Raw genomic sequence first — 25,541 nt, forward strand, 5'->3', positions numbered from 1 at the left:
AGAAAAGCTGGATAATATTTTTTGGCAAATACTGAACGATTTACACTCTCCTCTTTGAGCAACCGGAGACCCACGTTGAGGTAATAGATTCAGTCTGTCTGGAACCAGACGGAGGCTTGTACACACCAGCATAAACACATTTACTCGCATACAACACATGGAATAAACAGCCACGGTTAATTATTGTCATTAACTGTGACAACAAATGTTGTTAGAGGCTGGCGAGTGAGAGCAGACTAATGGAGCACTTTGTACTTCTCTGTTTGACAGAAGTGGGGTGTGAAGGAAAAGAGAGGATGTCATGTGTTGTGAGAGTGTCACACTGTAATGGAGTTCAAATTCCCTCTTCAGACTTAAGGAGTCACTGTACATGTGACCCAAGACTCTGCCAAAAGTCTGGATGTCAGCATCCACAAATACTTCATTATTACAGCTCAGGCACCACGTCTTATAGGTTTCAGACAAAACGACAGCGACTTGAGGGATAAATGCTCCCAGTTTTAGAACAACAACCAAAGTGTGACAGCACCCCTCGAGGAGTGGAGTCTGCACGTTCTCCCTGAAGGACATGCAAATGCCTGTATGTCTTACCCACAATGCATCTCAGTCAGCGTCTGGTCTATGATTCTGGTGTTTTCATAACCAGCATCAGCTAATGTACACCATGTCTGTATGATTAAGTTTTGTCCAACAGACCTGTACAGCAGTGGTGCACATGTGCTTGTTGTTACTACTAATTTCATGTCTTTTAGTGTACTTATACCATATACACTACAGGCCAAAAGTTTGGAAGCAATATCAGATTTGTACATAAAAGATCATAGTTTTATTGGTATACATTGCATCAGAATAAACATGATTCTTATATAGAGAGTAATATCAGAAGACATTTTTACTACAATTATCAGGTAGTTTGTCTTGCTTAGAAAGATACCTCCTCTGGCTTTAACAACAGCATGGCATATACAAGGTATTCGTTCCACAAGGGACGTTTGTATGCAGACTCTCAAAAGCCAAAGAGTTAAAATGAACAATGCATATTCAGCAATGTCCTCTTAACATTAATGTACACCTAAAGGTAAATTGAAGAAAATTGTGCATATCAATAAAAGCAAAGTCTGATCATGCAGAGAGATCATGCAAAGAAACTTGAAGTTGCTTCCGAACTTTTGGCCTGTAGTGTATGTTTCATCTACAGTAGAAAAGACGCAAAATAATTCCATTTAGATGTCTCAATTTAAGATAATTAACTGAAATGTGGACGTTTCTGCAGAAGGCCTAAGAAGACACTATGTAATCCAACCAGAGCAAAGACTAAGCTTTGAAAACATGTTGCTTTAGCTGCATGGCTTCATGAACTCTAACCAGACATACTCTGCCGCGTGCCGCTGCTTGCCGACTCCACCGTGAACCGTCGGGACCCGAGGTTAAACCAACACTGTAACTGTAATGAGAACAGAAGACGAGGGAAAGTGCACAGACAGGGAATAACCATCTCTGTCTGTGCATCGCACGCTCCGTTAAAATGTTGGCCGCAGCCCAAACGGGAACACGTTCATTAACCCTACACTCTCCCACCATGAAAACAAAACACATTAGGCCGCCGTTGTATGACTCATTGTCGTTTCACATCGAGCACAAATGTTAACGCGTGTAACCGCTTTCCTGTGCGCCATGCCTCACCCTTCCTCAGTTGCTGCTGCGGTCAGTGTTGTGCTATCTAGCTTTCAACTTTTAACCTGCCGTCTTGGAAGCCTTAACGTGTTCGTAGCCTGCACAAAGTTATCGGCATGAATACTGAAATCAACCAAATCAAACAGAAGAAATTAGCAGTTAGAAACTTTAGGGTGATGGGATGACGACGTGTCCTAGTACACACCTTTCGTTAACAAAAATTAATAAGACAAATAGGTCAACTCATTGCTTTTTGTGTAAAGGTAAATCCTCCAGATTCAGAACATTAGATACCAGTGCTGGTAAGTATGTGAGGTCTCCTCCGTTGGAACCTTTTGTGATTATTGTCTTATAGTCAGTGAAACTCATTTTCCGAAAACAGACGTGTAGGTTACAGCAATTTAACTCACAGTAAAACCTGACTGACAATGGAGTTCAACGGCATGAATGCCACTAACTTGAGGTTCTCATTGTGTTCAACTGACCGTGAAGGCATGTATTACACAGAAAGGACTTGGCTACAATGACAGCCCTTTTATTCCACCAGGTACGTATGAACATCCATATGATGTCGTACAGACTTGCTTGTTTCAAGAAAACTAATTAACGCTTTATCCCAACAACTGTCATAATTTTTATTGTAAATGTTTATAACTCACTTTATTCGTGGCGTGTGAGCATTTGGTCCCGTTTGACTAATTTTTTAAGGAATAAATCACGTTCAGATCCGTTGGTGCGCGACTTATTGCGTCCCTTACATAAACTCCAAAATAAACACACAATCTCATCACCACATCTTCCCACTACGTTCACTCAAACATCCCCAGCTTCAAAATGACCCCATGCGCGGGTCCTAAGGGTCGATTTTTAATTTGGCGATGGTCTCGGTCAGACTCAAACACATTCTCGCCAAACAGTCTAATCTAGTGAAAAATGTCATATCTGTTATATTAACTTGCACCAGAGAATGTAGGCCAACATTATTACAGCCTGTCAATCTGAAAATATAATACATGCTGATTAAGAGGTCACCGTGTTATCTCAGAAAACATACATGTGTAATCACACAGTCTTTGTGCTATCAGGCCTCTGTCTTATATCACCGCATTGGGGCTTTCACACGATCCAGAGCTGATAACTGACCATGTCAGCTCCCATATATAAATACACTGGATGCATTTGTAATTTGGTATGTATGTTATTATCTTTGGGTAAATATTATAATATGGCCATTGATACCATATGATCCATGATCACCCACAGATTTGATAAGACTGTAGAACAGACCTGATCTTGTTTTTTTTTTTTGTTTTTGTTTTTTTTTACATCAGAGGAGTGCAATAAAACAGACTATGTATTCTATAACCACATACCTATACATTATTAATGATAGTGATGGTGGCAGCTAGCTAGCACAATAGATGCAGCATCTTTATTTTGGCCCACACTGCTCAACATCAGTTCCGCCTCATGTTATTGGTCAGGCAACAAGCTTAACAGTATGAAAACAGTTGGCATTGTGTGAATTGTCTCAGTGTTCTTGTATGAAGGAGACTAAAGTTGGCTAATGCTGTAATTCTGGCAGAGGTAAACCAGTGCTGCACTGCCTTAAATGGGAAACAGAGACCCAGACCTGCGCTTTACTACAACATGGCCCTGATTAAGACCAGATTGGTCTGCCTGTGGTTGGTTCTGAGTCATAGCCAATTCTTACTCAGGGACAAGACTGTTAACATTGTGGTATGAATGCATCAATGTTATGAATCTCCTTTCAGCCTTTTATAACCGTAGATCAGTGCAATGGCATCTTTTAAAGTTGACAATAAGCAGTTGTCTCCAAGATCGGATTATGAGGTCGTTCAAATCACTCATTCTCGCTAAAAGGGAAACGTGTATTGATCATATAGTCATGCATTTGGTCCTTTGTTTGTCTGTTCTGCACAACTTTGGGTTGACATTCATGGTCCCAAGAATATTTTCGAATTTTAGCCTCAGAGACTATGGCCGAAAATTAGCCAACTTGGCTGAGATGTCATATTTACAGAAATGTTATTAATGTGCATCGTCCTCCCTGGCCCCCCTGCTCGGATGGCCCGTCCCTGGTTGGGCGCTGGGCCGGTGCCCGTCTGCGGGGGCTTTGCTGGGCTCCTGGGGGAGTCCTCTCGGCTGGAGAGGTGTCCATGGCTGCCCTGCGGGCGGGGGGTGGGGTCTTTGGGGGGGGTGTTGGCGGCGGTGGGTGGACGGGCTGCGGTGGCTGGGGGGTGTGGGGGGTATGGGGGGCTGCTCTGGCCTGCACCGACTTGTGCTCGCTTGGTCGGTCTGGGGGTGTTGGTCATCGCTCGCCATCTGCGCTGGGGTGTGGCTTGCCCCGTGGCTACGGTGGTTCTCTGGTCCTGTCACCCATGCGCCCCACACTGGGGTGGACGCTCTCGGGCGCTGGGGCTTCTGACCTGACTCTGGGCCCTGGTAATGGTCTCACTCATATTTAGGGAATGCCCACATGCATGTGTGTTGTCACCTGCCAGCCCGTGCTGGATCACATCAAAAAGAATTGATGAGTCCCGGCTATTAAGGGCTGGATTATTGTTTTCACTCTATCACTACGTGCCCTATGGCAGACTTCTCTCCTTCCATTGGGACGCCCTTACCCCCCCTGGACTCTCTCATCTCTCCAGAGATGACTGTACCCAGTCATACTTGAGTGAGGTGACTTGGGAAGCACAGAACCCTGCACTCCACTAGTTCCTACTAGCACCACATGTATCTCCTCCACTGTCCATCCTTCTACATCTTTTCTTTCCTTTGTCCCCCCCCTCTATCCACTGAGGTGTAGCACTGCCCTCCCTGCCACACAAGGTCACTACACTCAATAAAGATCAACAGGACAGTTCTCAGGGAGGGCTGGTGATGGTCACACTCACGCACTGAAGTAATAAAGCTTTCAGCTGCAAGAATATAACTGCATCAAACTCATATAATGTTGACACCCTGTGGTGTTCAACTATGCAGACAAATGCAGACAAAAAAAAAAAAAAAATTAATGTGCATCGTCTCCGTATATTTTAAACCTATAAACTAAAGTAAACGTTCAGTTTGCAAAACCAACAACCCGTCTTCCTCAGTGGCTCTTTGTCTTTAATGGCATTTCGCCAAAGTTTAGCATGCAAATCCCTAGATTAAGATGGTTAACAAGGCAGACATTGTTCCTCCCAAATTATCAGCATGTTAAAATAGCACTGCTGACATTGACATTTATCTTAAAGCCCCATTGGGCCTTAACACAACTTCGAACACAGTTTTTTGCCTATATGTAGACCATTAATTGACATCAGTATCACAGTGACACATACATGCATTAATCTGCGAAGTTGCAGCCAAGTTAGTTTCAGGTGACAACATAGATTCTCTGAGACATATTTATGAAAACAGAGCTTCTCTTAGCTAATGAGATTATACCATGTATCAGGACAAAACTTCTCTCTTCTGTCAAATGAGCAGATTATTAATTGTTTGAATGGGCTTTGATAATGTTGTAAACTTGTTTTTCTTTATTAGACTGACATTTTTTGCACCTCCTCTTTGTTCAGTGTTTTTGAGATTTTGCTTCCATGGAAGGCGTGTTTCTCTGTCTCCATCTTGTGGCTCTCGTGTAAAAGACAGATCTCATGTCGTCCTCTGTTGCCACTTACTGTCAGTGCGCTGGTTGTTATCAATAAAAATACCAATGTGCTTGCAAAAAAAATATTTTTTTTTTCTTGTTTTCCAAAAACATTCAAATATGATTTAGGCTGTTAGTCTACTGATGTGTAGGAGCCAATATTTACTCAGGACAGAAGACATAATCCCTGGAGCTCATTGGTCTCAATACTTTGATGTTTTAGCAAGAGATTATTTAACATTTAAATAAACAAAATAATTTTTAACAGAGCATACTTGGGATTTAACAAGTCTGACTTGAATTAAAAGAAAAACTTGCAATTCAGCACCAAAATATAACAATATAACAATGCTACAGTTGACACAATTAAAAAACAAACAAACAAACTGTATATATATATATACCCACCCAAGAGTAGACGGTAATAATCACACATAGATATTAACCGCAGAGTACAACCAGCCCCTTAGTTGTACTCTGCGGTTGTACTGTGCGTTTACAGCTCCGCTTTGTCCCTTGTTGATCGCCGTAGTTACGTCATCAGCATGGAGGAGTCCTCTCTCTGATGAATTCTTGACCTTCCTAAATTGTTGCTGCTTTGCCTTAGTGTCAGTGAGTCTATTTATTTACATCATGGCTTTACTATTAATCTTGGTTGGTGTTAAATGAGTCTGTCTCACAGTTTAATTCCTTGTTTTGAAGCAACGCGGTTGTCAAGTGGTGGCTAACGTTAGCCGCTACAAGGCTAGCTGCTGTATGTAGCCGCAGTTTCTCGCCATATATCATCCTACTTTGTTACATTCTGACAGTGTAAATAGAAAATAGGCGTGCTAAACTCTCAGGTGAATGCTCTTGGTGTATTTATCAGCGCAAAGATTTAAATATATATTTATATTGTGGTATATTTGAAGCTAGCTAAGAGTGTTGACTGTCAACACGTTTCACTAGAGCCCAGAGGTGGCAAACGTATTCACATTGTGTGCAAGTAAAAGTTGTGTAAAAAAAAAAAAAAATAGAACTGATTTAAATCCTTAAGTCAAGTAAAATTAATAAAGTACAGACTCTGAAATGTACTTATTTCTCATTTTGTATCCGTTTTCTAACCATTGCTAGTCACTAAATTTGTAAATACATACATTTACTTATGTGTGAACACATTATGTATACAAATATCTAAGTTGTGGCTTTTATACTTTTTTGAGCTATAGCACTTTGAACAGATGACCATAACTTGAAAATATAGATCCTACAGCTTCAATATCGTATGAATATGTACAATCGTGTGAACATTTTAATAATGATATGTCAAAATACTCAGTTTGCAGTGCATGCTATTAATATAGATTAAAAATGAATGATATTTATTGTGATTAATTGTATTTCTTAGAGTGGAAGTCAAAGGGTTAAGGAAAACGTAAAAATGTTGTTTTATTGCCATTAATGAAACAATGCATTCGTTGATCATTTCTTTTGTACTTAGTTACTTCCCATCTGTGCTAGAGAGTCACAGAGGAAGTTATTATGACATATTGGTTAAACTTAAGGCCAATATCAAATTGTGTTTATATGTTCTCTACTACAGGATTGAGTAAGTCCTTGCAAGATGTCAGTCAAACATGCCTCAGTCCATGCCAAATGGATCATCGGCAGAGTCATAGGTACCAAGATGCAAAAAACTGCCAAAGTGAGAGTCACCAGGCTGGTGCTGGACCCGTACCTGCTGAAGGTGAACCCTTTAACCGTGTTCAGTCGTTGCTGATGCCTAAGAAAATAATGTAGACTTCTGAATTAAAAACACGTTACTGATGTTTTCACATTTTGCTTTTAAATTTAAAGCATCACACACACGAAAAGTTCATTAATATTTTAATGTCTAGTTTAAAATAGAAATAATTGGTGCTAGTTTTATTTGGCTTGTGGTCTAGCAGCTCTTGTGTTTTAGCAACTTATGATATGCATTTGTAGTTATTTGAGAAACAAAAACAAAAAAATTAGCTGTTGAGATTATGACAAATTAGCTTCTTGTCGTAATAATGTAGGAAGCTGATAGTGTATTTAATTGCTGTAAATCTAGTTGTAGTCATATTTAATATATTCATTACATCACTCTATGCATTAAGATGAATTTATTATGATATTAATAATCTGCAATTTTCTGTCCCCACAGTACTACAACAAGAGGAAGACCTACTTTGCCCATGATGCTTTGCAACAGTGCACCATGGGAGATATAGTCCTTCTCAAGGCTCTGACTGAGCCCAGAGCCAAACATGTGAAGCATGAACTGGTAGAGATAGTGTATAAAGTTGGTCGGGTGGTCGACCCGCTGACGGGGAAGAGAGTTGCAGGAACTGCGTTTGTGGAGCCTCTGACTGACGTTCCTCTTGAACAGGAGTCAACATTATCTGAAAGACTTCAGGAGCTCAACATCTCTGCCACCACCAGCACAGCTGATTCCCCGCCAGCACAAACGTCATGATAGAAAACTGTTCTTCCATGGAATAATGTTAGCTTCAGTGCGACTCCAATGTTTCTTTTTCATGTGTTTATGTTGATATATCTTTAGATTTTGTTGTGCAGTATATTTGGATGGAGAGCTGAAATATATTGCCCTGTTACCTACTGTGGTAGTTTGAATTCAAGATGCATTTCAGAAGAATTTACAATAAAACAAACAGTGGTAAAAACGTAATTTCACAAATGCATGGTTCCAATGTCTTTTTACTATCAGAGATATATGTTTAAAAGGCAACATGCTGTCAAAGAAAGTCAAAGAAATAGATCTTAATAGTATAGTTACTGGCCCACACTGTAACCTGCTATTATGAGTATGAGAATCGGATGTAATTAACTTAGTATGACTATAGTGAATAAACTGCATGTGTTGTGTATAGTTCAGTGCACTTAATGAACATATAACATTATTACCGGGCAATGTCTGTTTTATTTGAGTTTAGTTAAAATCTGGAGGATTCAAACCTAGAAATCCACGAGAAGTTCATAAAAACCTCCCATAAAAGTCAAAAGTCTGCTCTGCGGTAAAGGTTATGGTTGTGTTTTAATTAATCGTTTCTGACTCCGGTTAATGAAGTTAATGAGAGAGTAACGTCAGCTCCTCCTGGACAGACTCTGACTGCGGCTGCCTCAGCTTGACAACAGCTTTCGGGGAAACATGGCGACCCGAGTCCTTCAGAGGCTGGGCAAAGGTCTGAAACAGACCAAAATCGGGCTCCAGGTGAACGGGCCAGTCATCGCAACTCAAAGGTTAGTGATGGCAGGTGTCATCTGCAAAACGCGGACGAATAATTGTTTGTTAAAATGTGCGTAGTTTCATAAAGTTGACGCCAATGACAAAGTCCGGGATGCTAAGTGGCTAAGCTAAGATAAGGACGTTTATAACGTTTACGTCTGTACGTAAGGTAGTTAGCAGTAGCCACTTAGCTATAAAGTTGCTAACTATCTGCTAATTACAGATTATCCCCCCCCAACTACTAAATGTGGGGTGCAACTTGTGTCTGCAGTTGTCATTGCGCAATTTTACATTTTTTATACGTGCATTTAAGGGTGTCGTGATAGGAAATAGTTAAAAATCACCGCAGAGTTTCTTATAGCTGAATTCAACTTCAAGGTCAACAAGCAGCGAATCGCAGCCCAGGAGTAGTTGTTGTGATTGGAGACATGCTGTTATCTTGTAGCTGCAGGTGTCAGGCTGTGACAACAAAACGCATATGCCGCTAACATGCTGATATGAACACACAACTGAGCAACAACGCAGTGTGTTTTAATGTTGTTGTAGAAGGAAAACAGGTGCACTGATTCCTGACAAACAACAGTCAGCAGTGCAGAGAGTGCTTGTTGGCATTTTTGTATTAGGTTAAATACCACTAAGCTTAATACTGTGCATGTGGGGAGGCCAATTACAGGTGCACGGGGACTAATCTTCAGGTTATGTGCAGTATGCACAGCTTACATTCAAGTTTTGTACTGTTGTGTCACATCTACAATACGTTAGTAAAAACATACAGAAGTGTGAAATACTGTTTCTCCTCGTCCTATTGTGCTACATATATGCTGACAAGACAAACTTAATAACTACTCCACCTGCAACTACTCTACAACATCTGCAATCAGCAATGAGGAGATACAGTGGGGGAAATAAGTATTTGATCCCCTGCTGAATTTGTAAGTTTGCCCACTTCCATAGAAATGATCAGACTCTGGTTTTTATGGTTGTTTACTGGTTATGGGTATAGACAGAATATCAGTCGAAAATGCATAAAAAACACACAATCTAAAAGTTATAAATTGTTATGTATTTTATTAAGGGAAATAAGTATTTGATCCCCAAGCACAACACAAGTCAGTACTTTGTAGAGAAACCTTTGTTGGCAAGCACAGCGATGAGACGTTTCTTGTAGTTGGTCACCAGGTTTGCACACAGCGCAGGAGGGATTTTGGCCCATTCATCTTTACAGACAGTCTCTAAATCCTTCAAGTTTCTTGGCTGCCTCTTGGAAACTCGGAGCTTCAGCTCCCTCCACAGGTTTTCGATCGGGTTAAGGTCTGGAGACTGACTAGGCCACTCCATGACCTTAATATGCTTCTTCTTGAGCCACTCCTTTGTTGTCCTGGCAGTATGTTTTGGGTCATTGTCATGTTGGAAAACCCACCCACGAGGCATCTTCAGTGTTCTTGCTGAGGAAAGAAGGTTTTTGTCCAAGATGTTACAGTACATGGCTGCATTCATTGGCCCCATAATGCGGTGAAGTTGCCCTGTACCCTTTGCTGAAAAACAGCCCCAAAACATGATGTTTCCACCTCCATGCTTAACCATGGGTATGGTGTTCTTTGGGTCATACTCACGTTTTTTCATCCTCCAAACACGGCGGGTCGAGTTAATGCCAAATAGCTCAACTTTGGTTTCGTCAGACCACAGCACTTTCTCCCAAGCCTTCTCTGAGTCATTTAGATGTTCACTGGCAAACTTAAGGCGGGCCTGTACATGTGCCTTCTTGAGCAGGGGGACCTTGCGGGCACTGCAAGAGTTCAATCCATAACGGCGCAGTGTGTTGCCAACTGTTTTCTTGGTGACGGAGGTCCCAACTGCTTCCAGATCATTAACAAGCTCCTGCCGTGTTGTTTTAGGCTGCTCCCTCACCTTTCTCATCATCATCTTCACTCCATGAGGCGAGATTTTGCGGGGAGCTCCAGACCGAGGACAGTTGATGGTCCTTTTATGGGTCTTCCACTTGCGAATAATGGCACCAATTGTCACCTTCTCACCAAGCCTTTTGCTGATGGTTTTGTAACCTATACCAGCCTTGTGCAGGTCTACAATCTTGTCCCTGACATCTTTTGACAGCTCTTTGGTCTTGCCCATGGTGCTGTAGAAGTTGGAATGTAAGAAACTGATTCTTAGAGCAGGTGTGCTTTATATACATGACGAGTTAAGATCAGGAGTTTTGGTAATTAGTTGACTGAGCACAGCTGTGTGCCACATGCGCACCAGCCAATCTGTAGGAGCCTGAATTCTAAGTGAATTGTTGGGGATCAAATACTTATTTCCCTTAATAAAATACATAACAATTTATAACTTTTAGATTGTGTGTTTTTTATGCATTTTCGACTGATATTCTGTCTATACCCATAACCAGTAAACAACCATAAAAACCAGAGTCTGATCATTTCTATGGAAGTGGGCAAACTTACAAATTCAGCAGGGGATCAAATACTTATTTCCCCCACTGTATACAGAAACTACAAGTGGAACTTTTAACTGTACAGTAAATGTACACTGTATATAAAAACTGTACGTTGTTACTGGTGACTACACATGATAACTCTAAGTTTAAGAGTATTATGGGCTCTGAGCTGGGGCTCCAGTGAAGAAGTTTGGTCGTCCAGATGTGTACAATCACCTGTCAAAATAGTAGGTTCACTCATGACAGTCTAAATACACCTTCGTGACTCTTATAATGTTCAGTTCATGATAGTACTGCAATATGAAAATGCAGTTGAGTCAATAGCCCTCTTGTAAATTTAAACAATACCATGAATAATATAACCTTTCTGAAGCTAAGATTTGGTGCAGGACTGTTAAAAGGTTGACTGAGACATCGTTTAGTGCCAATTGAAATAAGACCTCAGTCTTAAGAATTCAAGTAAGTTTAATTTATACTGATCCTAACTCTGTTCTTTATGTTAAAGAGATAATCAGGAAATACATCCTGAGCGATTCTGGATTTTTGAGGTTGATATTAATAAGGACAAAAATCCTAAGTGTATTGGCAAATTTGTCTTCTTTTTTTTAAGATATATGCACAGATAGCAGTACTGTAAATATGGAATAATGTTTTATTGCAAATCTATCTATCTCCACAAAGGGATGTTGCAGTGAATAAAAAATAATTAACAACGAAAGTATGCTAGGACAGTAAAAAAGACAATGTTACAGGACAAACCCATAAAGTTCACACGGGTCTAAATACACACAAACATTGTTGGGCCATTTTTCTTCTTGTTTTCTTTTTCTTGTCGGTTAATTGTTGCTTTGTGTCATATAAAAATGCTCTACTAATCTCCTGCCTCTGCTTCTTTGCAGGAACCTTTCGGCTGTCAATGACGAGAGTTGGTTCAAATCTCTGTTTGTTAGAAAGGTCACCCCAAGAAAAGACGCCCACTCCCATCTGCTCGCCAAGAAGGAAGACAACAACCTGTACAAGATACAGTGTATGTATTGTTTGCGACTCACCACTGCATTGAAATATATTCCCTTTTCTGTGAAAAGTCCTTTCATTAGTCTGTTGAAATACGTATTATCTCCTCATGTTTTGTTTATTTCCTACAGTTCACAATGTCAAGCCTGAGTGCCTCGATGCTTACATTGAACTTTGGTGAGAGGACCCCGTTCCTTAATGAACTTAATTCAGATACATTGCTTTTATAAGCTGAAATATTTTTAACACGTTTGTGTGTCTGTCTTCAGTGAGGACGTTTTGCCATCCATTCATGCTGACCCCGAGTATCCCTGTGAGCTTGTGGGCACCTGGAACACGTGGTACGGAGAGCAGGATCAGGCAGGTAAGAGCCTGCACCGTAAAGAAAGTGCTGCAATAGTCACAGACTTGACTCTAATTTAAGGTACTGTGGGATGTGGACGTATTAAGCTATGCACATAGCCAATGGCTGTCTCCGAACCTCCTTGGTTAACCTTCTTGATTCCTTATGAGTCCAAAACAATCAATTTGAAAATAATTGTCACTGCGGCACAGTTACATTTCAAGGGAGGTGCATGTCAGATGTGGTGCGTAGGTATTTGCGCTGTCACTGTGGCCTCTGCGTCCACTAAACGCAGAACTATAAACTGCCTGTTAAACACAAGTAATTCAATCAGGCATCCTAATGAAACTAAACTCCCTTTTTAGAAGTGGAAAGGTTAGTTCATGGTCTTCTAAGTTACATTCATAATCATTTGAACTTCTGATTAAGGTCAACTGTTTAAGACACATGTATCAGTTAAATATTGTAAAATGTGTTTTATTTTCTGATTTAAAATCTTTTAAAGTTGAAGTTGATTGAATCAGATTCACTTGGCTGCTGATTATGGAGAATAGAATGAGTTTTCAAGAGTGTTTCCTGTGGATTTATATTTGACATTTGTTCTCCTCCTCCGTAACACAAACCATATATTTTAGTATATTTTAGTTACATTTTAAGTAATTATAACTGCAGCTGTCTTACACTCCTGGCTCGTTTCCATTTCGTTCTAATCACTAAGTCTCCTTTACACGGGGGTGGTGTTGGCAGTGTTGATGAAGAGAAGTCTGAAAATCTGAGCGCTGCATTATCCTTGGTTTCCTTGTTATCCTTCTGCTTCTGTTCCAGTTCACTTGTGGAGATATCGGGGAGGTAACCCAGCTCTCACTGAAGTCATGAACAAGCTCAGGCAAAACAAGGTAACGGCTGCTCTGATGAGTTTGGCTTGTTGGTTGATCGTGACCTGCGACACAGTGTTTGTGTCAGTGCACCACTCAAATTACATAATCCTTCCATCGATGCATCTCGTCTCTTTTATCTGCAGTTTTCCACATGTTTGGCGTGTGTAACTATGTTGCCAAATATTTCACATAAATTTAAATCTGTTTCTGATTATTGATGTTGTGTGTGAACGTGTTAAGAAGTATAAAATGAGTCTCTTCTTGAGCATCGTGTTTTCTTGTTATCCATCTTTCCATATTTGTGGCCCATTCTTGTGAGCAAGATATGTGAGGAAAACCTTGAAGGAGTTTCTTCAGATTTGGCACAAAAACTCAACGGTGACCTGGAACCTCATAAATCATCAATCATATTTATGGCCATAACTCAACAATTCATATGCTAATTCTGACAACATTTCCCACAGATTGCTAAGAGGATAATATGATAAAGTGATGATTCAAAAGGTAAAAATACAACTTTACTGACATCATAATCTCTTGAGAAATACTCTGTATCAAAGTCTTTACTGCGTACGGTTTATTGTGAGTCTGGAGAAACCGGTGTCTGGACTGGCCTGTTGAGGTGGAGCGGCTGCACCTAGATTGTCCGTGGTTTTTAATTTGACGCCTTTCAGGTTGTAGCGTTAGCAGATGCCTTTTCAGGTGACTGTGCATTGCAGAAGTACTTTTGTTGTTGTTTCAGGACTGACTTACGTATTCTGCATGTGAGGGTAGAACGGGCTTCATCTTTAGTGAAGTATTTCCACACGCTTGAGGAAAAACGTCTAGTTTTCTGCAACAACCTGCTGGACTCCTCCTGTCTTCTCAGAGTCGTCTGTGTTGTTGTTGTCACATGATCGGTGACTAGTCGCGTTAATGCCTAAAGTGTCTTGGCACAGCAGTGCAGTTGTCAGACACATTAGTTGAATAGTCTGTGCCACTCCTAGCTCAGACTAAAATATCTTTAAACTGCAAATATATTTAAAACTATTGTAGGTTTCTTGTCCACGTGGATGAACACCAGCAGGGTTTTTTAATGTTTATTTTTATTTCTGAATATTACTATTTTGAGTTTGTACTTAAGTTACTTACATTTATGCCAGAGGGAATAAATAGGCTCTATATCTATATCAGACAGTAATATTAATACAGCTCTTATTATAACTTCTTATTGTTAATGCACTGAAATCATCTGGAACCAGTCTAGAGTTTAAACATTTCTGTGGCTGAAACCAGATTTACTGAGGACTGTGTTACTCTTGTCTGTCCCTGCTGTAGACGTTTATGGACTACAGGAACGAGAGGGGGAAGATGCTTCTGTCTCGGAGGAACCAGCTGCTGCTGGAGTTCAGTTTCTGGAACGAACCCGTCCCTCGTCAAGGACCCAACATCTATGAGCTTCGATCCTACCAGCTTAGGGTAACTGTCCTGTTCACTGTACATTCACCTGTATCCTCCTTTTGTTTTATCTGTGTTACTGTAGTGAACAGTCGGATTACTGACTCCCCATCTTCAATTTTTTTTTTTTTTTCAGCCAGGGACGATGATCGAGTGGGGAAATTACTGGTAAGGCTCACAAGCTCCCTCTCATTTCTGTTATAACTGTAGAGCTGCTGTAGAGACAATGTCCTCACTACTATTTTATTGGTTTTGCAGATTGTTGCAGATGAATTTGAGTCTACGGTATTTTTTAGACACACAATTTATGCATGACTCCTGAGCATGACCAGAAACATGTGATTTGTGAATTTCAAGCATAATTAACCTATTTGAAGTGTTTTAATATAAAATGTGCAGTTAGGTCCGAATATTCTTCATTCATACATTGACACGTATTTTTTTTATGATTTTAGCTGTTTACTAAAACATATTCAAGTTGTATAATAAGAACGGTGTTAAAGTGCAAAATAATTTAGAAGCTGTGGAATAATTATTTGCATTAGTGTTTCATTAATGAGGCTTTGAGTTGATTGTATTTAAAATCTGTTTGCGTGAATCCACGATATGAGTTTGTTGCAAGCGAAGCAAATCGTCCTTAAACCACAAAAATATATAAATATATATTTATATATTATTATATTGTATATTAATATATCATAAATAAATCCATCAGAGAGATAGAAGTCTATGAATGACTACAACTTATAATATAGTTTAGTAATCAACTTCAATCACAAAAAAAAAAAGTGTCCTTGTCAAAACACATATGGACCTCGCAGTACGTCTCTAATTAAACTGATGAATGGTGGTAAATTTGCCTGTTAATGAAATAAAACCAAACATGCTGGGAGGATGAAAACAATAGTGACGTTGCAATAGGAATTATTGGGATATTGGTGAATGTCTGTGTCATTTGAGCCTAAAAGAAATTGGTGCAACCTGTTCATAACGAGCTGCTTTTATTCATTTATTTATTTATTCTTTCACATCTTTGGTGCTCTGCAGGGCTCGCGCTATTGAGATCCGCCAGCAGAACCAGGAGGCGGTGGGAGGTTTTTTCTCTCAGATTGGGAGCCTCTACACAGTTCACCACTTATGGGGTGAGCAAGATGAATGAACTGATCATTTATAAAGAATGATAATGATGATATACTTAATCTGCGTATGCTTTCTATGGAATCCCTAAGCGGCCATGCGTTCACATATTATTTTTTTTCCCGTTTTCCCTTGATAATGAGTTAATTTCCTCTGTTTTAATTCAAGACAGTTCCGCCGTGCTGACTGATGGATGCCCTTAACGCTGTAATGTAGTAAAATAATAGCCTAATGTAATTGTTTTGTGCTTTAATGTTTGTCTGTTAACGATTAAGTTTCTGGAGATCTCGATATCTCTAGAAAACAGAGGAAATTAACTCATCATCACGGGAAAACGGAAGAAATAATATGTGTGAATGCATGGCCGCTTAGGGCTTCCGTAGATTTCCCGATAGTGTGCTGTATAATTTAATGCAAGCGACTCAGGGCTTCACGTGTAACTGTGTGGATCTGAGTTAAAACTATATGTAGCTCTTTTAAACCAACAGTCGTGTGCACACGTATATATTTTCTTACAGCTTATAAAGATCTGCAGTCAAGAAAAATCATCAGAGATGCAGCCTGGCAGCGCGAAGGCTGGGACGAGGTTGTGTATCACACAGGTAATTCTCAGTTTGCTCCTGGTGTCGATGATGACATCATTTGTCCGTGTTAAATCTACTCCTGAGGCTCCTTTTCATTTCTCATCCCACAGTCCCTCTTATTCAGCGCATGGAGTCAAGTATAATGATTCCCATGAAGTCTTCGCCCCTGCAGTAATTGTGAAAAACTCTCACCAACCACTGCAACGATTACACTGATGTGCAGAGAGTGTAACCAACAGTCAGAGTGTGCACTGCCAGGGCTGTCGACGTAACATAAATCTGTTTCTGCGTTTTGGTTCTTTTGGCATTTTCTTTGCTCTTTTACTGCATGCACCCTCCTTTTTTTTTTTTTTTTTTTGTCATCACCTGTTATGACAGTTGATGTGTTACTGATCCATTAATGTGGTGTGTTTGTGTAGAGAGTAGACTGCACACTCCACCTCCTCCTCACTGTCGGTTCTCTATTAAAAGATCTGATTTGTGTCTGCCGGTCACCGCAGCTGAAAATGTCTTAAAATCGGAAGAAAATGTAATATACTGTAACTCGTACGCCCTGTTGCACTAAAGTAACTTTAAATAATAAATGTTGCAGGTTGAGTTCAGTTTCACAGAGAGAAAAGTGCAGATTATATGTCAGTGTTTTATATTAAACAGTGGTCTATATTCGGTAAAAATTCATCATGTGCCCACTCCTCCAGAAAAATGTTTACATGGCTTTAATCCAGCCTGATGATTGTGTTAACCAGTAATTTATTTTGAAATCAGTCAACCGGATAACAGGACTCATATCCACAGCAGCGTTAAACAGATGCACCCGAGTTCACAAACACACCACAGAGTGTCAGACCTTTTTATTCCCAAATTGTGCTTTTTTTGTGCATTCGTTTCTTCCGTTAAACTGACCATGCAATTCAAAATCTTTCTCCGACATCAACACCTGGCCCTTCCAGCTGTGGAGAGGTGGACATTGGGATTAAAGAAAAAATATTTTTAATTTTTCAGCTTAAGTAATCAGTATTTACAGTACAACGCGTCATACTCTGACTAATGCGACCTATGTGATTGTGTGCTCCATCTGCGATTAATGTTTTTTAGGTGACCGGATTGTAGATACACACGGTGGGCTTATTGACCAGAGTTTCCGTCTCTCTCTCTCAGTGAACACATGGGATCTCATGAAATCTTGATCAACCTCTTGAGTAACATCTCAGTGTGGTAAATGTAAAATGCAGTGCTTTAATAAGATTAGATGTACATATTTAATTAAAGTTATGATGAAAGCATCTCTTTGACTTGTTATTGTGTGTCATTTATTGATTCTGGTTCTGCATCCAACCACCATGACAAAAAAATAAAGAAAGAAAGAAAAATATAAGGAATTTTGTGCTAAAATAAATATGAAACATTACAACAATATTCCATTACACAATATTAGGTGAGTCGAGATACAAGTCCTTGCAGAGATTAAGTTTACACAATTTAAAACACTAAACTAGTTTGACAATTTCATGTTAGTCTCATCTAATCCTAGTCTACCTTCATTTAGACATCTCTAGGGTGTGACCTATGCTGCCTTCAGTGGATGTGGGAAATCTTACAACCCCTTTTATTGGAATAAAACGGCTGGATTTTAATAATGAAAATTGAGTGTGCTATTAAACAAGCCGATCATTTTAGCTGTGTTTTTTTCTGATTTTCACAAAACAGCAAGTGTATGCAGAAGGTAGATTTGTCCAAAGCCTATTGAGTATACAATAGTGAAAACAGGTGCATTTACCATATCAGTCTTGCACGGAATCGTATCTTTATGAAGATGATTGGATTCAGCATGTGTTTAAAATAACAAGCAGCTGTTGATTCAACTGTGTTTTCATTTTGGAGGCTGCGGTTTCAACTGAATTGCATAGTATTTTAAAATTATCCTACAGGTGAATTGACAGCTTTCTTACGGTGTTTCATCACAAACTGGACAGTAAAATTGTCGTGAAGGTATATTTAGTGCACTTCTGTGTTATTAGAAAACTTGTCTTTTCACTAATTAACTGACAAACGCAATTTTACGGCGGTTTTTGAAGAAGCAGGATGTCCCATCCTCGACTGGTTACGTAAAAGCAGCAGCAGACAACACGTGGTGGAGCCTTCTGGAAACCGACCCTCCTTTCTAGAGCCTCCCAGGCCGAGTAGTGCGGACTTTCAGCGGCGAGACTTTCTATTTTCACTCCGCCGGTAGTCGCCATGTCCGCCATAAAATCTCTGAACCCAAAAGCCGAGGTGGCCAGGGCCCAGGCCGCCCTGTCAGTTAACATCAGTGCCGCCCGGGGGCTCCAGGACGTGCTGAAAAGTAACCTGGGACCGAAGGGGACCATGAAAATGTGAGTGCAGTCGGAGCTCTTTGTGCACCACGCGTGTCATGCTAACTCGCTACTTAGCTAAGCTGCTAACATTAGCTGCGGCTAGCTCAAATGCGGCTCTTTTGTCGGCGTTTAACTGTGTCACCACTCGAGTTTGTGTGTTTGATAATGGATGAAACCTCTTCTTTTTACACCATAGTACTAAACCAAACTACAATTCGGTTCCGTGAAGGCCTCCGTTGCTTAGCTGCCCAGTCATCATGACAACCACCGAGCTAACGTTAGCACGTTACCATGTTAGCATCAGCCGGCTAAGTCACAGGACTTCAGAAACACATTATATTTGTGTTAACTTTAAACTAAAACGTTGAATATTGTGACTAGTTAATGGCCGGTTGGTTTCCAACGCGTTAATCATACATTTTTATTTAGTTGCTTCGCTAGTTGTTGTCTGGTTAGTAACTGAATGAACCAGGTACCCGCTATAATCACAGTGTGTCAGTAGACATTTGACTGTGCACATCAGCTGAAAACTGCTGATTGTCTCGACTGTCAGTAAGATGTAGTGAACCAGCCTTTTCTTGGTTAACATTAACCCTTCTCTGGCTGTTTGGACCCGCAGGTTGGTGTCTGGTTCAGGGGATATAAAGCTGACCAAAGATGGAAACGTCTTGTTGCATGAGATGGTAAGGAGGAAGTGCTGAGCTGTATCAGATTTACTCTTTTAACTTCCTTCCGTTTTGATGATGTCTGACCATGCCCCATAATGTGTGTGGATCTAATTTATGACTGTGTTTTAATATCAAAACAAACTGAAAACTTTTGCATGTATAGCTCATTGCACTTGGAATGAAATGCCATACTTATTTTGGCATCGACTGTTTCATGTGTAGTTACTAAGTATTGACACTGTCAGGTTTGAGTTGAATACCTGGACAGATGCAGATTCATTTCCTTAATTTTAAGCTGAAATCATATAAACTGTTTTACATATTTTAGATAGCTATGTCTGATGTCCTCTTTTTAATACAGATGTGGCTGTCGGGTTTTAATAAAGTGTGAAGGTTCAGTCTTTTAACCTAGAATGTTATATTTTAGTTTAATACATTCAGTTTAATGAGTTTGATTTTAGTTTAAGATTAATCCACCAGCGGACTCCTTGGGTTATAAGATGTTCAAAAAGAATGAAATTTCATTCGGTTTCACAGAGGTGGAGTATTCCTCTTCCCAAACCATAGAAAGTCATGTAAGCGGTGAATCGGAACAAAGTCGAGCTCCGTTCTGTCTGAGCTTGCTCTGCCTTGAAGTAAATGCACAATGACAGAGTGACGTTCCCTAAAATGGTCTGCGGCTCCATGGAGAGCTTGTTTTTAAGAACAACTCTGAAAGAACTAGACATCATCGCTTAGACGGCAGAAAAAAATGAAATATTGAACTGTTTTAAAAAGGTCCATCAAAAATTTATTGAAGCGTGGAACAAATTCAGAACTGCTGGAAAACCTTGAACACTGGCTACAATAAGGCTAAACAACCCAATAGAAGAGTGGATAGACCCCACAAACTTTCTGAATGAAGCTGTTGCTTTAATAATATAAGTGTAACTACTATGCTGATTAGATGTTGATGTTTTCATCAATCTGCGCATGTCACATGTCTGTAAAACGGCTGTTACGATTAAAAGTAGTGGTACATGTAAACATCAGATCAGAATAAATCACCTCACATGTAAACAGTATGAGAGACGCTCCATGTAAATCTGGCTAATGTGTTGATTGATAATCAAAGTTAGTACTAGCAGTATTCTTGTCATTAGTTGTAAATGGTCTTTGAATAACCACAAGCTGCTCTTTATTGCTGCTGTTTTCATGTTTATCTCTCGTGGTTTTTCTTTCAGCAAATTCAGCACCCAACAGCATCGCTGATAGCCAAGGTTGCCACGGCGCAGGATGACATTACAGGAGACGGGACCACCTCCAATGTTCTCATTATTGGGGAACTGCTGAAACAGGCTGACCTTTACGTGTCAGAGGTAAAACACATGTCAGAATATATTGTGTAGGGCTGCTTCATTTTGTTTTATACGTCTAAATATGCAGAAATGAACCGCTTATGATAAGCTGTGATTTCATGTTAGCAATTAGCATGTGCTCCATTGAGTTTTTCTTGAGTTCTTGTCTAAAACATAACATACAGGGATGCATTGACAACTACTTGACACTCAACACCAAACAACAATTGCACAAAACTCAAACTGATCATACAAATATTGAGTCTTCGGTTGTTTTGAGATCAAATGCCAGTGCATCTACACTGGTTAGGTCAGCTTAGGTTCTGACTGGTCATTTTTGACATTTCTGGCAATTAGAGTCGGTATAGTTGGTGATCGACATACGCCATTGTCTGCAGCAACCAATTATCCCATTGAGTTTGGCTTCTGCAGCTTCCACACAAGTCTATGAGTTGTTGTAGGAAGCTTATTAGTGGAATGGATTTATTATTGTTTTTCTTTTTTTAATTGAACCTCATTAGAATTCTCATAAATAAATATTCAGTGTTCTGTATTTCTGATCATAAGTCACTATTAAATTTGTGCTGCAGGGTCTTCATCCCAGAATCATCGCTGAGGGCTTTGAGGCAGCAAAAGAAAAAGCCTTGGCTGTGCTGGAGGACTTGAAGGTGACACGGGAAATGGACAGAGAAATCCTCATCGATGTTGCACGCACCTCCCTCAGGACCAAGGTCCATGCAGAGCTGGCAGACCTGCTCACTGAGGTGAGTCATCTGGACACGAGTATTGGCACTTGATGCTGGCGTCAGTTTTCTAATCATAAATCGTGAGCTAAATATTATATTGACGATGTTTGGACGTGATCATGATCGACTTGTCTGTCTTCAGGCTGTAGTAGATGCTGTGCTCGCCATTAATAAGCCCAATGAACCTATCGACTTGTACATGGTTGAAATCATGGAGATGAAGCACAAGACCGACTGCGACACCCAGTAAGTTTTAACACGCAGGTGGAAAGAGAAACCTGTTCACTCCTTTACGGTGAAATCTTAATGGTGCTTCTTTCTCCGTCAGATTGATCAGAGGTTTGGTCTTGGACCACGGTGCCCGACACCCAGACATGAAGAAGAGGGTGGAGGATGCTTACGTGCTGACGTGCAACGTCTCTTTGGAGTACGAAAAGACAGAGGTCAACTCTGGCTTCTTCTACAAGAGCGCTGGGGAGAGGGAGAAGCTCGTGGCAGCAGAGAGGAAGTTCATTGAGGATCGTGTGCAGAAGATCATTGCCCTGAAGAACCAAGTCTGTGCCAGTGGGGAGAAAGGTTTTGTCGTCATTAACCAGAAGGTAGGCGAGAACAGGCTGTTCGTACAGCATTCTGAATTTTAAAATGTGCTCAAACCAATATAAAGCTAGGAAAAAATAACATATGCACAGGGAACACCCAAGGGTGCCAACATATGGTAGCTCCCCCTGGTCATTTATGCCTGTGCCACAGTAACTCTGATCTGTACCTCTGCATTAGGAGAGTCTGTTCCTCCCCTACATGTATTCAGCGGATCAGAATAATCTTTACATCAATGAAACTGATAATTAGTAAAGTATTCTTTGAATCCATGAGTGGAAGTTAAAGTTTTAAACCCATCTTTTCTCTGTATTGTGTAGGGTATTGACCCATTGTCCCTGGATGCCCTTGCCAAGGAAGGTATTGTTGCCCTGCGCAGGGCAAAGAGGAGGAACATGGAGAGGTAAGAAATTAGTAAATTTCCCTTGTTATGAATATAACTGACTGTTGTTTTATACTTGAGATGTTTGGACTTCACACCTGTGCAAAAGCAGAGTTTATTCCCCTGAGCCACAAGGGAGCGCCCTTAAGCCTGTCAAGCAAAAACAGCAGCAACAGCCATCTGACAAAACCAAGTTCTCTTTACATTGAACAGAAACTTGATGCTTCTGTATTGTGCATATGAGATTGAGCAACATCAATATGTTGCCTTTGTCTCCTGAAGAAGTCAAATTTCTACACTTTCTGTTATATTCTTGTTTACGCTGAAGCAAGACATTTGTTTTGTATTTGTAATGAATTTCATATAGAGAGAAAAGGACAAATTATGCCTCAAACCTTGCCTGCATAACATTCAAAAGCCATTTCATGCTTTCTGCTTGTTCCATTCATACGACAAAGAGTATGAGCCTCTCTGCTGCTTATGTGGGTTATTTATTGTTACTGCCTCTCACATCTAGGAGACAAACACACACACACAGGGCTCCCCTGCATGTTTCTGAACAGCTGGCAGTGACTTAGCAGTCTTTAGCTACAGAATATTTGCAGCAGATAAAAACAGGCCATCCACAGAGGTGTCAGGAAACATTGAAAGTATGAGCCTTAGTTTGAATTACGTTCATTGTTAGGCGTCATAAATCATATCAACCGAATTAAATTTAACAGTGTGGTGTTTCCTTTTGCAGACTCACCCTTGCTTGTGGCGGCATTGCCATGAACTCAGTGGATGACCTCACACCTGAGTGCTTGGGACAAGCTGGGCTGGTCTATGAACACACACTGGTGAGTATTTGACTTGTCCAGAAATAAAATGTGGAAATTAACACTAAAATGTTTTTTTTTTCATTTTACGTGGACAGAGACTGCATTTCATATGTTGAGTCAGAGCGGTCGATTGACTTGAGTGCTGTTTGCAGGGAGAGGAGAAGTACACATTCATTGAGAAGTGTGGCAACCCTCGCTCCGTTACCCTGCTGGTGAAGGGACCCAACAAACACACCCTCACACAGATCAAAGATGCCATAAGGGATGGTCTGCGGGCAGTCAAGAACGCCATTGAAGATGGTGAGACAATACGAATCTTTATAAATCTAGTGAAAGTTGCGACAACCTGGCATTTATTTGTCCGTGGTAACACTGGTTGCATTGTTTTGGCAATAAGTGGCCAAATCATATAGCTGCACATATCCACAGGTCCACTCAATTAATTCTGACAAGAGTGGCTCATTTGGGCATACATACTGTTTATTTTTGTCTTGATTCAGGTTGTATTATAAAATTAAAACCCCATATAGCGGTCAGTTTGTTTGTTCTTTGGTAAAACTAAATGTCATTTGCACAGCGAACACCCAGGGATGCTAACGTGGCTCTCTCTGGTCTCCCATGTCTGTGCTATAGTGACTCTGATCATTTCCTCTGCATTACGAGAGTTTTGTCTCTCCTACATGTATTCAGTTGATCAGAACAAACAAATATTTTAAACTTATGACTTTCACTCACTGAACACTGTCGTTATGCTGAATATCTTCTTGCCATTTTTGTTTCTTCAGGTTGTGTCGTGTCCGGCGCTGGTGCGTTCGAGGTTGCTGTGGCAGATGCTCTGGTAAAACACAAGCCCAATGTTAAAGGTAGAGCCCAGCTCGGAGTCCAGGCGTTTGCAGATGCTCTCCTGGTCATCCCCAAGGTGATTTTCTTTAGAGAGGACAAATGTTAGAACTGACTTTGGTATCTGTTCACATTCACGCTGTGTTAGGATTGATTCATTTTTAACTGTGTGTCTTTCTTTGGTTTTAGGTTTTAGCCCAGAACTCTGGCTATGACCCCCAGGAGACCCTGCTGAAGCTGCAGACAGAGTACAAAGAGTCTGGTCAGCTAGTTGGTGTTGACCTTAGCACAGGTCAGAACCACAACAACACACGAGATTGTGATGTTCCTCCAGTTTTGTTTAATTGTCAAGCTTGTGTTTTTTACTTAAATCCTGTTATTTTTTCAGGGGAACCAATGGTGGCAGGAGACGCAGGTGTATGGGACAATTACAGCGTCAAGAAACAGCTTCTCCATTCATGGTGAGGTTCTGAGTTGCCAAGTTGCACAGCAATTTTAAATTTCCCCCAAAGGATTGCCCTCATCCACCTCTAACTTGGATCTCTTTCTTCACAGCACGGTGATTGCCAGCAACATCTTGTTGGTGGATGAGATCATGCGAGCTGGAATGTCTTCTCTCAAAGGTTAAAGGTCAACTGAAGAACGTGCAGCTGTTTTCATACTCGCAGGGATAGTTGTTTACCTGACGGGTCAGTCAACGTGTTCCCGCTCTTGGCACTCAGAAGAACCCCAGTCTGATGGACAGCTTGCTGTAACCTCCCACAGCATCCATCACATCGTCTGTCAGAATCACTCGTTATGCTAGTCATGAGTCATTTTTTTTCATGGATTTGTCAATGCCTCCCTCCAAAATGATTAGTTTATTTATGAGATTTTGTTAAAAAAAGCACTGTCCTCTACCACTCGGTTTTGTTTCCATTCATTAAAGGTTTTCTTGGCTCTGAAAAGACTCATTTTTGTGAATTGGTTAAAAAAGATGAATGTGGGTGGTTTATCTGCCACGAAGAGTTCATGAATTCTTTGAACCACATCGGGATGAAGCTGTACAGGTGGTTATGCACAACCAGTGGTGGAATGTTGAACAAATGTATTCACATCAGTAATTATTTAGTTCTTGACCGACATTGATAAGTTTACCACTTTTGCATCAAAGAATATTACTTTAAAAAGCATGAGCAGTAGGTAAGCTATTTCACTGTTTTTGTTGTTTTGTTTATAAATATAATTATACAGATATATTTTACCAACGCTTTTTAATTATTTCATTGTGACATTAAAATGATTTCAACATCACAAATAAAATAAACATTCAATGCATATTGGCAAAACTATTTTCATTCATAACTAGTGAACCAGGAGACTAATTTCA

The 25,541-nt window shown here is 40.3% G+C and overlaps 3 protein-coding genes and 1 non-coding gene across 5 annotated transcripts; all 4 read left to right on the plus strand.

The window, feature by feature from the left end:
* The first annotated feature begins 5,814 nt into the window (after window positions 1-5,814).
* mrps17 (mitochondrial ribosomal protein S17) lies at window positions 5,815-8,024 on the plus strand. 2 transcript variants are annotated; one of them, XM_047607021.1, is made up of 3 exons: window positions 5,815-5,944; window positions 6,915-7,058; window positions 7,500-8,024. In XM_047607021.1, exons 2-3 carry the CDS (start codon window positions 6,936-6,938, stop codon window positions 7,809-7,811), a joined length of 435 nt encoding a protein of 144 aa, XP_047462977.1. In that variant the 5' UTR covers window positions 5,815-5,944; window positions 6,915-6,935; the 3' UTR covers window positions 7,812-8,024. The 2 variants fall into 2 exon arrangements, with proteins under 2 accessions (XP_047462977.1, XP_047462976.1); XM_047607020.1 differs by having other exon boundaries at window positions 5,824-5,940.
* Window positions 8,025-8,440: 416 nt separating this feature from the next.
* On the plus strand, window positions 8,441-17,710 carry LOC125021716 (protein NipSnap homolog 2-like). The gene is made up of 10 exons (XM_047607867.1): window positions 8,441-8,596; window positions 11,934-12,061; window positions 12,180-12,225; window positions 12,318-12,412; window positions 13,217-13,287; window positions 14,587-14,727; window positions 14,843-14,874; window positions 15,754-15,848; window positions 16,362-16,445; window positions 16,538-17,710. Exons 1-10 carry the CDS (start codon window positions 8,505-8,507, stop codon window positions 16,600-16,602), a joined length of 849 nt encoding a protein of 282 aa, XP_047463823.1. The 5' UTR covers window positions 8,441-8,504; the 3' UTR covers window positions 16,603-17,710.
* An 856-nt stretch (window positions 17,711-18,566) lies between these two features.
* On the plus strand, window positions 18,567-25,119 carry cct6a (chaperonin containing TCP1, subunit 6A (zeta 1)). The gene is made up of 13 exons (XM_047607096.1): window positions 18,567-18,799; window positions 19,401-19,464; window positions 20,673-20,807; window positions 21,377-21,550; window positions 21,675-21,778; window positions 21,861-22,131; window positions 22,450-22,532; window positions 23,254-23,350; window positions 23,485-23,632; window positions 24,118-24,251; window positions 24,362-24,464; window positions 24,561-24,633; window positions 24,728-25,119. The coding sequence occupies exons 1-13, from the start codon at window positions 18,663-18,665 to the stop codon at window positions 24,798-24,800; spliced, it is 1,596 nt and encodes a 531-aa protein (XP_047463052.1). The 5' UTR covers window positions 18,567-18,662; the 3' UTR covers window positions 24,801-25,119.
* On the plus strand, window positions 22,214-22,355 carry LOC125021862. Its single transcript, XR_007114380.1, has one exon. It is a non-coding gene; the product is annotated as a small nucleolar RNA SNORA22 (small nucleolar RNA).
* Window positions 25,120-25,541: the final 422 nt, after the last annotated feature.

The sequence above is a fragment of the Mugil cephalus genome, chromosome 15, assembly GCF_022458985.1.
Source record: "Mugil cephalus isolate CIBA_MC_2020 chromosome 15, CIBA_Mcephalus_1.1, whole genome shotgun sequence".
NCBI classification, from domain to species: Eukaryota; Metazoa; Chordata; class Actinopteri; order Mugiliformes; family Mugilidae; genus Mugil; species Mugil cephalus.

Coding starts and splice junctions, on each gene's coding strand:
- mrps17 (XM_047607021.1), top strand. CDS start 6,936: ATGTCAGTCAAACATGCCTCAGTCCATGCCAAATGGATCATCGGCAGA. Junction 7,059..7,499: donor TGGACCCGTACCTGCTGAAG/GTGAACCCTTTA, acceptor CTGTCCCCACAG/TACTACAACAAGAGGAAGAC.
- LOC125021716 (XM_047607867.1), top strand. CDS start 8,505: ATGGCGACCCGAGTCCTTCAGAGGCTGGGCAAAGGTCTGAAACAGACC. Junction 12,413..13,216: donor CGGAGAGCAGGATCAGGCAG/GTAAGAGCCTGC, acceptor CTTCTGTTCCAG/TTCACTTGTGGAGATATCGG. Junction 15,849..16,361: donor CACAGTTCACCACTTATGGG/GTGAGCAAGATG, acceptor ATTTTCTTACAG/CTTATAAAGATCTGCAGTCA.
- cct6a (XM_047607096.1), top strand. CDS start 18,663: ATGTCCGCCATAAAATCTCTGAACCCAAAAGCCGAGGTGGCCAGGGCC. Junction 23,633..24,117: donor CAAGAACGCCATTGAAGATG/GTGAGACAATAC, acceptor TTGTTTCTTCAG/GTTGTGTCGTGTCCGGCGCT. Junction 24,465..24,560: donor TGGTGTTGACCTTAGCACAG/GTCAGAACCACA, acceptor TTATTTTTTCAG/GGGAACCAATGGTGGCAGGA.